At 41.1% G+C, this 16,544-nt stretch overlaps 1 protein-coding gene across 1 annotated transcript in view; it reads right to left on the bottom strand.

Moving 5' to 3' along the window:
- Positions 1–15,283, bottom strand: part of NWD2 (NACHT and WD repeat domain containing 2) — a 51,016-nt gene extending 35,733 nt beyond the window's left edge. The window contains exon 1 of the mRNA XM_086891010.1: positions 15,068–15,283. Coding sequence (XP_086747136.1) covers positions 15,068–15,218 — 151 coding nt within the window. The 5' untranslated portion in view covers positions 15,219–15,283. The remainder of the gene's footprint in view (positions 1–15,067) is intronic.
- Positions 15,284–16,544: the final 1,261 nt, after the last annotated feature.

The following is a 16,544-nucleotide window of genomic DNA, read 5'->3' as shown; positions in this document are numbered from 1 at the left end:
GACATTCCATAACCACACTGTCCTGCCCACTGAGGGCAGTTCTCACTTTGAACTGACTGAGAATGTCAGTGCACCCTCCTTTTCCTCGTGCTCCCCAGGGTAATCCTGAGGACTGAACTGAATTAGTCACATATCCTTTTACACCTTTTCTCCTGTCCAATAAACACAACTGTTTGTGTGCAGTGTGATTTCTGAAGGCTTGTAGCTCAGTCAAATCACTGCCAGTTTTCATTAGAGTATGCCAAGGTGCTGCTTTCCAGCGTGAACTATTCCCATGCCAAAATCTGACCTTCAAACACAAGCTGTTCTGCTATTAAAGTCACTTATTGTACTTCAATAGAGCAAGCATTGTTTTTCACTCTTGTGTTAGTAAACAGATGATGTGCATTTATGCAGAGTTGCCAAACATTAATCTCTGGGATAAAATAAGTCATGGAACACAGCCCTGTTGAAGACAACTTCAAAATGCCAGTGAACAGAAGGAGTTAACATGGGCCTGATGGAACTTGCCCATTTCCAAGCACCAGTTATTCTGTCCTAAGACCAAATAGTTTATCCTCTTGCTGGTGCTGTACTGGTCTGAGTTCAGCCACAGTGATGTGAATGGCTGTTTTCAAGTTTGTGGGTGGCAGTCACACATTGACTCAGTCAAGGCTTGATGCAGCTGAACAAGGAGATTGCTCAGCCCGGTTCTCCTATAATGTGTTGCAAAGGAGGTGTCAGTGTGGGGACAGTGAGCCCCACTCCACCACGCTCAAAGGAGCAGCACATTCAAGCTGACAATCTGTTCGTGGAAAAGTAACCTGTGAGTAACCATACCCATACATGATGCAAGCTAAGGCCCTCAAGCAGAGGAAAATCTTTGGGTGTTTGCCCTGCCACTCTTTGACTGACAGAGGAACATTGCAATACCCAGCTCGAGAGAGCCAGCAGGAAAAATTGTTGACTGACATAACAAGTTGAGGCAGGCAGCTGAACCTGGAAGAGCCCAGGCAGAAAAAAAAATTAAAAAATAAAAAAGCTAAAAAAAAATTAAAAAAGCTGCTCTTGCAGCTGTTCAAGGCACCACAGAAATGAATGTCATATGGCGTCACAGAGCTGTCTACAAGTGTCATCTGCAGGCAGTCACCCAAGAAAGAGCAGCTCCTTGTACATGTGGAGGAAACAATTTCTGTATCACCTCCTCCATTCTTGGTGTTCTCATGCTCTGCAGTGGGTCAGACACTTGCTGGAGGTCTTCACCTCATGTCTTTCAGCCTGCCTCTCTGCTGCCATAGGCTCCTGCCCAATTCACACCGTTACATTTATTAACACATAATGTTGGAGTCCGTTGTGCGACTATGGAAGCCCTGGATGAGCAGTGAACTTCTGAGCTAGTCCTGCATGCCTGTCCACTGAGATACCCAGCTATTTGCTTTCTCTAAGTTATCTGAATTCTTAGATTTGATAGAAGGGTAGAACAGATTCTTGCCAGAGGATTTTTTTTAATGCACTGCAGTATTAAAAAAAGTGGGTATTTTATAACTGTTGTCTATTAACTGCAGTGAGTATTTCTGCACTTTAATTATCTAAGGTTAAAAATTACTTAGCAGCGATGCCAAGTAAGAAGTGGCTGCCAAGCCTCTTAATGCTAGTACGTTCTTGACTCATATGATTATTCAACTGAATTATTCCTTTTAAACTGCCCTTTTCAATGATAATGCACAACAGCATTGTGTATTACCTGTGCTGCTAAAAACTTCGAATACTAGCAGGTAACATGTCCCTAAATATTATGGAACACTTGTCTCTGAACATAATACCATAATAATAAGTTATTTTCATTTCTATAGTACCTTTCATCTCAGAGCATTTTGCAAGCAATAAGAGAGTTTGAATTATTGAGTTTGAGCAGGTATGAGAGGGGAAAAGAGTCTTGAGCTCCCTACTACCCTTGCCTTCTTAGAAAATGAATGCCATAGACACGGTTGTCATTTTTTTCCCTTTAGAGTTCCTGTGAGGAGAGAGCATTAGAGGAGGCATCCAAAGCCTCCCAAGACTAGGCAGACCAGGAATGGGAACAGGTTGGTCTGGGTCAATTTTCCCAGTGTCCCTTCCCCAAACAACAATGCCAACCTTGAGGTCTCTATTGGCTCTCTGGAAGGCAAATAAGAAACTGGACAGACTGAAGACCATTCATTAATTCAGCTAAACCCCCAAACTAACCAATCATCCAAATAAATTCCGATTAGCAAAACACTGCAATGTTACTGTGATGTAACACAGCTGCATGTCCTTATTCCACCTGATGGCCAGAGCTCTGTCACTCTGGGATGTCCACTACGTCTACGTGACTCAACCTTAGCAGCTCTCAAAAAAACTTAAATACAAGACAGGACTAAGAATTTCAGCCCAAAGGAATGTCTGCTTGTCATGAAAGTCAGAAGAAATAATGAAAAATAACATTAAGATGGTAAGTAATTCTGAAATGTGTCTTTCAAGTGGGAAGAAATGACAGGATGTGATTACAAATTTGTGATCTACACCAGAACACTCAAACAAACACACTTTAAAAACAAAAGACCTAACTAGGCAGGATCCAAAATGTAGGATGTAATTATAAGCCTAAAGCTTCTAGTTGCAGCAATTACCTCTTCTTTATTAGCCCCAAATCAAACAATACCTGATTTAAAATGAGGCATAGTTTTCTCTGAAATGTTCCATGTTGTCAGTTCAGTAAGATGACAAATGTAAAAAACCACATACACAGTAAGTGAAAATATGCAACACATACTTTTTAAAATAATGTTTTTAAAATTATAATGTACAGATTTCACAGTGTCATTTTATAAAATACCCTGCATCTTGACTGCTAATATGCTTAACCAGTGCCACCTATTGGTTTAATAATAACACCCAAACAATTAAAAAAAAAAAAAGAGTTGGCTAGTAAAATGAGAGGGGCCCAGACCCAAGTTAAAATACAGAATTTAGGGGAAATATCAGTATTAAACTGATATAACAGAAGAGAAAAAATGGTTCCTATATCCAAATATCAAGATTCAAATTTTCATTCTTCATACGATTGTCTTCCCAATTTGAAACAAATGTTGGTTTCTGACAGGTCTATTTTGTGTGCAGCATGCTTACATGGAACAAATTTGGAATTGGACCCAAAAGTTGGTGAAGTTAATGGGAAGATCTACTGATCTTTCAAGTTCCACATTTGGCATGTATTGAAAGCCTGTATATTTTGGTACCTTACTGACTTCCAGAGTCTGCATGAAATCTCTCAATCCGTAAATAAATCAAGCAGTGAATAAACAGTACATACTCTTGTGTCACTCTAGTGGTGATGATAAGGATGAGGACTCTGAAGCAGAATTTTACCTCATAATAATGTCCTAATTAACTAACCTCACATTACCCTTTGGGAACACAGCACCCTTATACATAGACATTCTTAAAACAGGAGCTAGGTTGACCTGGATTCCGTTCCCAAACCTGCATATTCTCCCTAGACTGCTGCTTGAGTGCACAGGTGTCCTTGTTTCCCCTGACTGTGACTTGTGGCAAACATGGAAATGCAAACGCGTCTGCACACAAGTGCCACAAACAGCAGGAGCTTCAGCGACACCACAGGTTGAAGGCAGAACCTCCACAGGGAGAGAGCTTTTTGCACTCTGCAAACTGCACAGGTGGAAGAATTCAAAAAAGTCTTTCATTTAATAAAGCAAGTTAGGAAAAGCTCCTGAAAATGTGACAATTTTCAAATCATTATTGTCGTACAAAGAAATGATGTAACAGGAGAAGCTGAAGACACAGCACATTAAGAAACACCAAAATTAAGTCTGAAAATTATCTCCATAGAACACCAAGGGTTATGAAAAATAAGCACTGGAAAACAACAAGGCCTGTTAGGACAAGAATTTGCTACTATGATCAAAATTAATGTGAAAGAAAAACTTCTTGTGAAATCTAAAGGAGGAGTTCTGAATGAATTGTAGAAAAATGAGTAACAGAGGGCAGAAATAAGGACCAGCACAGTAACAAAGTTACGGGCAAAAATCCCATTGATTCATTGAGAGGTGTCAACTCACATTGCAAAAAATTATGGAATTTCCCAGAAAGCAGAAATAGGCTGGCAACACTGGAAAATGCTTTTAACAATTAACTTACGTGTACTGCTATAGTTTTGCTACTTTTTTTCCTCACATCACTAGACCAAAGAGAAAACCATCAGGGTTACTGAGTTACACTTAGTGTTATTAAGGCACTTAAGGTAATGAGGCTGTGGCAGTCAATAAAGCAAAGGGATGTCACAGACATTCTTCCTCCTAACTGCAGGTTGAAGTGCTGGAAGAGAACGAAGTAGTATGTTGTAGGCTTTAAGAACAAATAAAGTAGAGCAGAACCCTAAAACCACAGGAGAGCCAGTCTCATAAAACCACACACTTATTTCACAGTACAGTCTGGTACAGGACCATTAAATACACCTCATTCTGAAGAAATTCCAGTAAACACTCCTATATGACTTTGCATCTGGCAGTACTGCAAAACAATGGAAGAGCTCTGCAAGCACTGTTGGCTCCTGAGTAAAGTTGCCCTTCCCTTATCTAAATTTTCCACTTTAGGTGCACAAGTCATGGAGTTCCAATCCAGCTTGCATTCTTCCTTAAGTCTGGTGCAATACAGCCACGGTTTGGGTCACTACAAAACTGGTGAGGTCTGTTGGGCCAACTGGAAAAGCACGTCTGATAAATGTAGCCTACTGTGTGGGCTTCAAGTGAAAGATGTGAATACTTTCATGCCAGAAGATGAAAAAGTCTCGAACCTGACACTTTTGGGTGTGCAGAAGCACCCATTTAAGAATAAGAGTTGCTGCTTGCTATCAATGGAGTAAGTTTGCATCAATGCAGTAGGAGTTTTCCTTGCAACAGATTTATTTTTTTTTTTTTATGCTAAATGGAGAGGATTAAATAACAGAACTGAACAGTCAGACTAGCCTATTGCTGTTCTAGAAACTGTTATCAAAGATGAATAAATGAAATGACGACCCCAGCAAAGGAGAACAGCTGTAAGAGGGCATTAAGAGCAGGACAACGGGACTACACGAGGGAAGGATGCCAGGAACTCAACTGCAGCTTGCCTGAAGAAGAGGATCTCAACTGATTTTAAAGGACTACTTCACTTACTGACAGACAATTTCAACCCAGGTATTAACACCCACAGGCCCTGTGGTACAACAGTTTTTAAACTGAGAATTCCAGGTAGGGTCTGCACTGAAACTCATTGAACACGGCCAAATAATTTAAAAAGCTGGCTTGTTTTGAAGGATTATGTAATGTCTGAGAGCCAAACAGTGATTGACATGTAAAGGAAGAATGATTTATCAGACCTTGTTCTCCTTACCCTTCAAATTCTAATGATTCATCTAAGCATTATTTTTAGTGAAGATTATATAATCCAGTCAAACAGGCCATTTTTAATAAATTCTAAAATGTACCTGTTTTTACCAGTCAATTATTCTTCTGATGCCTTGATTTTCCTGGCTATTGCTTTCTTGCTCTAGGTTTTATTAATTTCTTCTGCTTTCTAACCACATTTTGTTGATTATATGTAAAGGTAACAGTAAATTTACAGTTTAACGTTCTTGAGGAGTTAGTAATTGAAAAAGGACAGCACACATTTCAGTCACTTTGAGAAACAGATGAAGTTGAAACAAGTAAGTTTAATTTCTCACAAATACCTTATACAAGTATGATACAGAAAATATTTAAAGAAAACTTACAAATGGCATACCAATTTAATTAATTGGTGACTGAACTACAGAATGTCTCCCAGATGAGCACTTTCAAATTACTTTAGCTCTCCTTCCCATCTCTTTGCTCTTATTTTCCTGATAATAATAGCCAATGAGTTAAAACTACCTTTATAGGAGGATAAAGACCTTCTGTGATCCTATGGTCTTAATGGAAGTGTAGAATCTGGCTGAAAGGGTGGACTTGACTTTATTTCCATTTCTTGCACTGCCAGACACTATCAGTCTCAGTGCCTGCAAAGGTATTTGTCCCTTGGTCACAGAATAGAGAAAAATTAATCTTATCTGCCACACCTACACACAGTTAAAGACAACTGAATCTATAACTGGAGATTGTGTTTGAAACTATTTTGAATTTACATAATGACTGTGAGGAGCTGTGGCATTAACATTGGAACATTGGAACAATATACCAGCAATGGAATTGCTTAATAGAATTATATAATATTATACATGGTTGATTACAGAAAATTCTTGATAATAAGGTAACCCTTAGAGTCCTGCATAACACTCTTTGAATCAGATTTCATAGCTTATGCTCCTTAGATTGCTGAATGCTGCCATTTCCTTTTTTTATTTCTTATGATGGCTTCATTTTAATAACTCTGTAGGAATAAGGACATTTGGATACCTAGGTCTTCACAGTTAACCTCTCTGTATACAGATAGACAAAAATGGATCATTACAATGATGGTTTTGGATAAAGTTACTCTTTTAGGGAGACCTGCTTCTAGGTACCTCACATTTGTTTTTTGAGATCTCTTTTTTTGGTGAATACACATGGTCTTGTTCATAAAAAATTCCCAAAAAAGTTAGCAGAACTAGGCATTTTACTGGGCAATAATCCATCTCAACATTTGGAAAGGTTATTAGTTCCAAGACTATTGGCTAATTAGTAAAGCAACAAGACAAATTTCAAAAAGCAAAGGGCCTCACAGGTTATTAAGCACGAAGACATAACCTTCATAATTTTTTCCCTGTTGTGATTTATTATTCTTTCATCATACATCTGAAATTGCCAGGGTCAGAGAGGAGTATTGGGCTCCTTTGGTCTAACTCAATAAGCCTGATCTTACTGCCTTTGCTTCTTGTTTATCTTGTATGTAGCAGCTGATTTGCATAAATCTGCAAATATGGATAACTCCTCTCATCGAAAAGTATTTAACCCACATGGCTACTCATTGATTCTCAATCATTTGAAAGTAATCTTAATCTAATATTTTAAATTTAACTTAAACTCTGAAACTAAAGCTATCCAGATAGTGCTCTTAGTCATTAATTCTAATTTCATCTTAATGTTTTGTAAAACATTACTATTTAGAGACTAAATAAGAATTTCACAAAATTATTTAATAATTTCACAAAATCTGTGTATCATACATATACTATAACTATCTCAAAAACTTTTTTCAGTTTGGAGATTCATAATGCCTAGATGAGACTCAATTTGAAGGTACTCAATTGCTAGTAGGATGAAATGGGCTCTATTAATAAGTGTTTTCGAGGGTTTAATCATACCACAGAGCAGTGTTACCATATTGAAGACTGCAGCTCTGCCACCCCAGGAAATGCTGGGAACAGGCTGAACAAGGTATTTGCCAGGTTCTGATGGTCTGAAATTTGACCTGTAGCGATTTGATCAGTCCTGATGATTGATACACACAACAACAGTATGACTATGGATAAAGTTCAGTGGAAGTCCTGCTACTTCCTAGTCTTTCCAGTTTATGGGAGGAAGTGTATTTTGAACACTCTGATAAATCTAGTTTCTAAAGGTGACTTTCTTCTCTAGATGCATATTCTGCACAAAATGTCTGTAGCTGCTCAGGCCTAAGGTCTGTCCAGCACAGCATCCTGTCTCCAACAGGGGCATGGTAGAGGTGCACAGATATAGATACAGATGTAGGAGATAACAGGTGGTGATGGAGGGAGTTTAAGACCAGGTCAAAAACAGATGGAGACATTTAATTATGGTGGTGATAAGGTAGCCTTCAAAAGTTGCATTTGGTGCATGTCCTCCTTACCCAGCACAGCAGCACGCACGTGGTACGCTGCCCTGATTTGGGCCTTCTTACTATTTACTCTGCTGCACTGTTGTTTTCAGCTACCTGTGACTTAGCCCTACTCTCCTGACTACAGATTTTGTAAGTAAAAACTTCTCTCTGATACAAACTCTATATTAATAAGAGCAGTGTCAGACCTTATTTTAGAAGAGCACTGACACAACCACGATTAAATTGTGTTCTCTAATTCTATCTATTATTATCCTTCTTTAATTAAAATTCCAATAAAGGGATAAAGCAGTTTTCTTGAATAGTACTGCCTACATTAAAATCTGCCAGATTTCTTTGTAATCCATGCACATGACTATTTATGATATTATATTTATATCTACCACCTTCAATATATTAAAACCTAAAATTACTGTAGGTAGATACTACTAATGTATTATTACTGCAGCCTGAAAGGATCTTGAATCACAAAATACTCTGTCAGCTGCTAAGTTCAAAGAAATTTCACTTGTTTTAGATGAAAAAATTACCACTTGGGCATTGCCCTCATATCTTGACTTAGAAGTTCAGTAACTCCTTCAAGTTTTCTTTATGTGACATATATTTTAAATTTCTCCAAACAAAACTTAGGGATTTTCTCTTGCATGTTCACAGATCTGTGGACACATGCCCACACAGTCATGTATGCAAGTTTCTTAAGAGGAATTATTTTGCTGCATAAGCTTAGAGATGGGATGCCAAATTATGCAGTTGTACCTTTTGTGCTACACTGCTCTTATGTGATTACACAAATCCCACCACAGAATACACGTGGCCTCCTTGAAACACAGCCTTGGAAATCCTCTTCAGCTTGCTGCCCAGCAGACTGCTGCTCAGGCGAGAGGTCATCCCAATGCCCTTGCATAGGCAGAAAAGAAGCTCCACTCTCTTGATGACTGGGATGCTGCCTGCTTGGTGCTGTCTCTCATTTGAAGGTCTCAAACCTTGCCAAAGGAGCAATTCACAATAAGAACCCGATTCAAATGCCATTTTCAGTTGCTGTTCACTGCAACTGCTGTTCACTGCTGCTCATCATCTAATACATTTTTTGAGAAAGTAATATCACATGGAATTTGCACACTTGTTTCATTGTCCCTCACTACTTAGAAACTGTGTCAAGGTTCCAGAATCCCCCCTTCATCACTAAAAGAAAGCCACTGCCCCCAAGAACGAGGCACGGTCTAGCATGCAAATACATCTGAAGAAATAAAGAAATATTTGCCAAGTTAGAAAGAAAATAAAAGAAATTGTCGTTTCTGCTTTGTTTTCTTCAACACTATGAAAAGCAGTCATACTCCTCTGTAAAGCTTTTACTTTTACAACAGCATTCAACAAAATCTAGGCAGCTCTTCAGTACTGCTAGAAATACAACCTTGAGTGACACCCTTCGAATATACTCAGTTCTCACAAGAGAACTGAGCACTACCAGCAGGTTTGAATATAGTCTATGACAGTGTGACTTGAGTGTCACACATCCATTTATCATCCTACGCAGTTTAGAGTATTTTATATAATTTATGTGTATGTGTGCATATGTACGTACAGGCAACTCCAGATACAGAAAATTACAATTTTAGGGTTATCTTTAATACCAAAAATAATGGACATGTAGTCAAAAATTTTAAGTAGATAGTGTAAACACCTAATCCATTTGAAGCTGATAGCTTCAGGTGTTGCTACCAGGAAGACAACTGAGTTTCAGGTAATTTTGCTTATTTGTAAATATCAAGAAGAAGCCACAAACTCAACAAATTATATAGCTTGCTCTTTTCCTAAAATACCCACACCAAACACCTTTTGATTATAGTATGGTTGCCAAATGCACATGCTACCTTTTGAGTGCATGAATGAAAATTTTGGGGAAAATTCAACAAAAGTTCTCAGTGTTGTCATTTGCATATTTGGTACATTTAGAGCAAATCCTTAGCCCAGTCCACAAGCTACATAAGCAGACAGCCCTCATGAAGAACAGGAGGACACGAAGAGCAGTACTTTTTATACAGATTATCAGATTATTACAGTTTTTTGAGTTTATCTGTGTGACAAAATAACAGGAACAAAGGCTTGAGGACCTACTTAGCAAAAAACATCTTGTACTGGTTGGTTCTGCCTTGCAAAAAAAAGTTAAAGCCCATATAAGATTTGGTTATACAGTCTCAAGAAAAGTCAGATCTTGCTTTTTGCTCAGTCACACCAACAATGGAGTTGTTTCATAGCACAAGAGAAAAGAGAAAATTATACATAGAAGCAGAAGAAAATGGCAGGTTTCTTACCAACTTAATAAACTGTTGGTATCTCTAACCTCTGGACCTCCTGAAATTAGACACGTTTCAAGTCAAGGTTCACACCAAACCTAGGTATTTGAGTAATTTTTCTTACACAGACTCTGAGATACTTTATCTCTAGAACTACTGAACTTTTCTTTTCCCCCAAGTGGTAGCTTGGTTTTTGACTCTTAAACACTACAGTGATGTGCGTCACACAAAACCATAAATAGGTACAAAATTAGGTAACCAGAACTAACACTTAGCACAAGAAAAGTCCTGGAGTTATTTGTCTCCACATCTCCGCAACACCTCCTTTGCAATTTCATACACTTGAACATCTGTGGTTTTCTTTAGCTAAGGAATAAATTCCACTCAGATTATATAAAATTGTCTTTATAAAAAGATCTTCATGTAACATATCCAAGTAGGGACACCATATGGTATTTTGGGACTGGTCAGAATGAACTGTCATTAACTAAACATTGTTCTGGCTTTTGAATATCTTTGCACTTTAACATTTCCTCAATTATATTTTCCTTAAGGAAAACAATATTTCAGGTAAAATATAACAGACCTTGAACATGCTAAAAATGAGAGATTATGCCTTTCTCTTATCACATATGGCAATAACTTTGTAATTAAAGCAATCATAATTCCATGTTCTAAACTACAAATTCCCAGGACTTTTTTTTTTCTCATATTTACATCAATATAGATAGAAGCACGTGTAATTCCTGCAAAACAGCCTACAACAACAGGTCCAAATGAAAACATTGGTGAGACCTGTTTCTGCAATCATTTAATTCTTTTCTAGTCAGCAAAACTAACTGCTGATGGCAATTTTGCTTTATGTATCACAAATAATACAAGTAAATTTGGCACTGAACACTTATACTTCACTAGAATTGAGTGTTTTCAAATTAATACAATGTTCTGGATGATGCATGCCAATGGAAACAAACTAAGGTAAAAAACTGAATAATAAATCAAGAAAAGCCGAAGTCATTCAATACCATAAGACAAGGAAACCTCACTCTGGCAATTCATGGGGAAGCTGGTGAAGTTCCAGCTGTACAGGTTGGTTTCATACTGTGCTTGTACAATGGAATCATTAAAATGTTGATAATATCAGTAGTATCTTCTAATAGAATAAGATCTTGATTTTATATTTCTGCATGTCAACGGAGGACTTCATTCTTAAGATTGTTAATCATGTCAAAACTAGTAGTTGGTCTAATGGTTTTAAAAAATGGGTACTGGAGGCACAGAAACCATGAGGAATTTAACGGGGCTGTTAAAACAAAGCTTGTTCATGATCTCATCAAAGTTGTTTGTTTGTACAATAGAGGGTATTAATAGGCTAAAAATGTCTAAAAACTATTAGCTGACAAAATCCAGTAACAACAATCCAGCGCTGGAACTTAGGAAGTCTGCAAGGGTGCTGCTCAGAGGAGAGTGCGGTGCGTAGCTGAAAGAGTGGCTGGGAAAAGGATCATCCTTACCGTGTGAAGTGCTAGGTGCAACCTGTTTACACTTCGAGGTAAGGCTGGCTAACACCACCTGTGCCAGGACACACTCAGGCTCTATATAAAGGTATTATCATCCTGTCTGCACTGGAACCACCTGTGTGTAGGATTTGGCTTTATATACATCACTTGTCAGTGCATTCATTTGTTTCTACTGATAACTAAGGCATCTTCACAACTAAAACTCCAGGAGCTCAGAGTAAAAAAATTACCCATGTCTTAACTAATTGAAGCAATAAGAAGCCTTTAAGTCAAACTAGCAAAGGGCTGATTTCCCCACTTGCAGAAGAGCCAATAGGATTTAAAATGCTCAGAGGTTTGATTGCTTGTTCCAATTCACTGGATTTCATTTTCAAGACAAAATCCTAACTCCATTTTAGGCACCAGTTTCAACGAGAGATTGTAGTATTTCCTTACAGTCCCACATAACTTCTTGAAACAGCCAACTTTGCAGCTCAAATAATTTTCTTTTTGAAGTAGTGACAAGAATCATTGGAACCTATGTCCTGAACCTATATAGGGTTGATATCACAGTTCCATGTAATGGAACCATATGGAAGTTTATACCTGTTGTTTGTCACATGAGCTGTATGTTAGTGGCAAGCATCTACAGAGGCACTACTGAGTAGCAGAGAAACTGTCATTAGCTGACTTGCTGGTAACAGTTCACAGATCTCTCATGGAACAGCAAAGCACTTATTACAATCAGGCAAATATGACTTACTTTTCTTATCACTTTGAAGTAGTGAAAATATCTTGACAAAACCAAAACCAATAAAAATATTCAACCTCTCTTAGCCAAAATGTCTATTTAAATGCATATTCAAAATATTGCTGACTGCTTGTATCTACTGAAATGTGAAAACAGATTTATTTGTATTCAAATAATAGAACAAATTCCATGTTTCTAAAGACCCAATCATTTTCAGTGATATGAAAACGGATTAATTGATATCAAAAACTTGAGCAAGACAATACTGCTGACTACTAGGGGAACATACAGTTTCATTTATCTACAAAATTTCCTCTAGAAAATAACACCAGAGAATGAAGCAATCTTGCTCCTACTACCCAAGCTCACTGTCTCCACTTGTTCTTTTCAGGGACTTCTAGTTGAGAAATTTTTCAAATAACAACTTCCTAGTTGCATAATAAAAACATAATGTATTTCAGTCATACTAAAGCATGTTTATAAATAACAGACTAAACACTGATTACCAGAGTTCTCCCCTACACACTTACTAAATATAATCCAAGAAAACTTCTTTTAGGTTTGTACACTTTCAGTGGTAGATAAATTTTTCTTGTGACTGCTAACAGGATTAATCCCTACGCTTCTCTGACACCACTGTTCAAGTCTATCTCGAGTCTGGGGGCTCACTGCCCTTTTCTGGAATGCTCTGCATCAAGAAGAACGGGTATAAACTGTAGTGATATGTTGAATATTAACAAGAGAGGCCTTCGTCATGCAAATATAAACTGAAGTTAGGGGCTTGAATGTGTTAAAAGGTTTACTGACTAGGAATACTTCAACCTTTTCATTCAGAATTTTTGCACTGTAAACTTTTTCAAGTGTTTTACCAACAAGAGTTCTATTTCAAAGTACTTTACTAGATGCTGTCTGAACCCCGTTATAGGCTAATTTCTTTTTTATCCACGTTTCCTTTTTCAAAAGTCACATTCAGTCAGTAATGACTCAACAACAGTGCTGTCACCAATAAATAGTAATGGTTGTTTCTTGTCATTGAGAGTTCTTAAATGTTCGTAAACAAAACCTGTAACCACTCTGAAATTCTGGCCTCCTACTATGATTTTTAAAAGCAGGTGTGATGCCACAGATAAAATATTTGTCATGAGGAGTGTTAATCATTGTGACCATGTGAGACTAAAGAAAGATAATAGTAAACAATCCTAAAATGTTTGAATTGTTTTCTTTCAGTGCTGGGATTTTTTAATAGCTGATATTTTCAAATTACAATTCCAGGGTAAAATCCTAGAAATGGATATATATGGCTTTAAATCTCAACTTTTGGAATGAGTTTAGTGGGTTTTCTATTTTAGCAAATATCTAGCTAACATACCAAGCTACCCTAAATGCCATTCACATCAAATTCAGAGGCATCAGCAGCTTCCCAGTTAAGGCAATGCTGGCAGAAATCCATTTCTAATGAGTAATGTATCTTCTTAAAATCCACAGTAATTTTCTTTCAGAGCCAAATAGATTTTTTTTCAATTATCACCCTTTTTATATCTCTGCTTAGATTGCAGCAATAAACTGCAAACATCCTCATGCCCTCCTTAAAGAATGTAATTTTTTTAAACAAACAGGGATGTTGAATATGAAAGCTGAGAGTTTCCTTGTGTTGAAAGCAAGTAAGAAGTGCTGGAGGTGTGGGAATTTTTCAAAGCAGCACTATGCCCAGTTTTTTTTTGCTTGTGAGCACTATTGCTCATACTCCCGTAAGAATTTGTGCCAAGACAATTTTCACTTCAAAGTTCAAACTATTTTGTTGTTTCAGGCATGATTTTCAGATCTCTGATGTTTGCATGAAAGGTGACAGTATTGTTGAATTAGAAGTGTTGGGGGGAAGGTGGTGGGTGGTGGTGAGAAAGTTAATTGTGAATACAGTGGGCTCATTTTTTACAGACAAGTAACGTCATAAGTGTGAACGCTTAATTTATTATTTCCGTGCTTCAAGTGGGAATATGCTTCAGCAACTCCTATCTTACAAGTGGGAATGACACCTCCTGAATGTATGCAAATTTCTTGAATCAAAGGGTAATTTTAAAAATAGGCTTTAAACAGCAGGATGCCTAATTAATTCAGATACTGGGTATACGACCCCGACTTTATTAAGCTAAAAGTGCAGGTTTCAAGGCATGCTTCCTTGGAAGCAGAGTATAGCCAGGATCAAAGGATCACCTTAGCAGTAACCTCAGCCGCCTAAGACTCGCTTTCATTGTGCCATGAAATCTATAGGAAACTCTTATTAACCAGACTCCCTCCAGGAGAGCTCTTCGAAACATCCCCCCCCGCTCCCGAAAAGCCTCCCCTTCGCTAGAAGGCAGCCCGTTTCAGTGTTTCCAGACCCCCGTGTGCCCTGCAGCTCCGACGGCGCAAAAATGAGAGGATGCAAAAATGAGAGGTGCCTTTCAGGCGTGTCATTTACGGACATAAAACTTAGGGAGCGGAGTACACCGGCGCCTCCGAGCTCATACACCCACACCCGCCAAAGCCGCCCCACAGCCCCGCGGCCGCCTCGCCCCGCGCCCCACAGCGCGCCCTGAGCGGAGGGGCCCTGGCCGCTCCCGGCTACAGCGCGGCCGCTGAGCGGGGCTGCCCGGGAGCGGCGGAGCGGGCCCGGGGAGCGGCGCTGCGGGCGGCAGGGGGAGCTGCGGGGCGGGCGCGGCAGCCGCGGTTACCTTCGGGGTTGGCGCTGATGAAGACGCGGACGCTCCTGCCGCTCGGCACCAGGTGGGACGGCAGCGCAGAGAGGTTGCCGGAGAACGCCGCCCGCCGCAGCGCCGCGTCCCGCGGGCAGGGCAGCCTGCCGCCCGCCCCGGCCGGCCACATCCCGCACGGCGAGCCGCCGGCTCACAGCAGCCCCCGGAGCGCCGCGGCCGCGCCGGCAGCTCTCGCCGCCGGCTGAAGGGCAGCGGCCATACGGACCCTCGGGCTGCTCGGGGCCGCCGCCCGCCTTCCCGGCGGCGGTGCGGCTGGGGCCGTGGCCGCCGCCCGCAGCCGGAGCGCGGGGGGAGCGAGCAGACGATGCTCCGACCGCCCCCCGGCCGCTCCCTTGCGGCGGCCGGCGGCGAGGAGGGCGCGGGCAGAAAAGTTTGCGGCGGAGCGGTGCCGGGCGCGGCGGAGGCCCCGCGGCTACAGCCGGACCCCCAGCGCCGCCCGGCCGGGCGCGGCCAGCACGGAGAGCGGCGGGAGGCTGCGCCGGGAGCGCGGTCTGGCCGGCGAGTCGATCTGGTTCCCCCTCCGCCAGCGAGGCTTCGCGGTGTTCAAAGCGGGGACGCCTCCGGTGAGGCTGACGGCGCCTTCGCTCCTCCGAGTGTGTCACAGCCCCGGGATCGGATTTTTATAGGAAAACTGCTGCCGGCTCATCCTTTGGGCTCGGAAGAGTTCAGAGCCCTTCTTGTGTTGTGTTCCGTAATCTGCACAGGAGTCCCACCTGCTCAGATACAAAAGAGAGATGCTCTTGCCGCTTTTTTTCTTTCCTTTGTTTTTAATCAGTTATTTATTTATCGGAATAAATGAAAAGCTGCGGTTTGAAGAATGAAAGAGACAGGAAGCAGCGAGACGCGCCGCCGGCGGGATGCGGTCCCTTTGCAGCAGTCAGTGGCGGGGCATCCCGTTGGGCAGCGCCGATGAAATATTCAGGAGGGCGGCGGGGTCGGGCCGCGGCTCCGCCGAGCGCGGGGGCGGGCGGGGGCGGCGGGCCGGTCCCCGCCGGAGGGCGGCGGCGCCGGGCGGTGCGGAGCGGAGCGGAGCGGAGCGGGGCGGTGCGGCGGCCCCAGCCCCAGCGGGCCCTGGGCGAGCCGCGGAGTTTAGAAACCTCCCCGGGAGGGGCGGGCAGGCAGGGACATGGCAGCACGGCGGAGAGGAGGGGCTGGGGGGGCAGGGGAGGGGTGGGCACGGGGCTGCACACTGCCTGATGGGTCTTTTGGCCGTGGGAATCCCTTCTGGGGAGGAGGATGGAGACTTCGACAGAGGGATTTGTCAAACGTTCTGCAGGTGTTTGTCCGTGTTTGAAAGACTGGAGACAAAAGTCTTTAACGCGGGTGGTATTTATACATTTTAGGTGCTGTAACTGATACAAAGCTGATTTGTGTGCTTCCAGATATATAATACAGTATGTACAATGTACACGAAACAATCTTACAGTGTTTTTAA

This window comes from Cyanistes caeruleus, chromosome 5 (assembly GCF_971803275.1).
Source record: "Cyanistes caeruleus chromosome 5, bCyaCae1.hap1.1, whole genome shotgun sequence".
In the NCBI taxonomy this organism is placed as follows: domain Eukaryota; kingdom Metazoa; phylum Chordata; class Aves; order Passeriformes; family Paridae; genus Cyanistes; species Cyanistes caeruleus.
The sequence above is the reverse complement of the archived record's forward strand: the minus strand, read 5'-3'. Positions and strand labels throughout refer to the sequence as shown.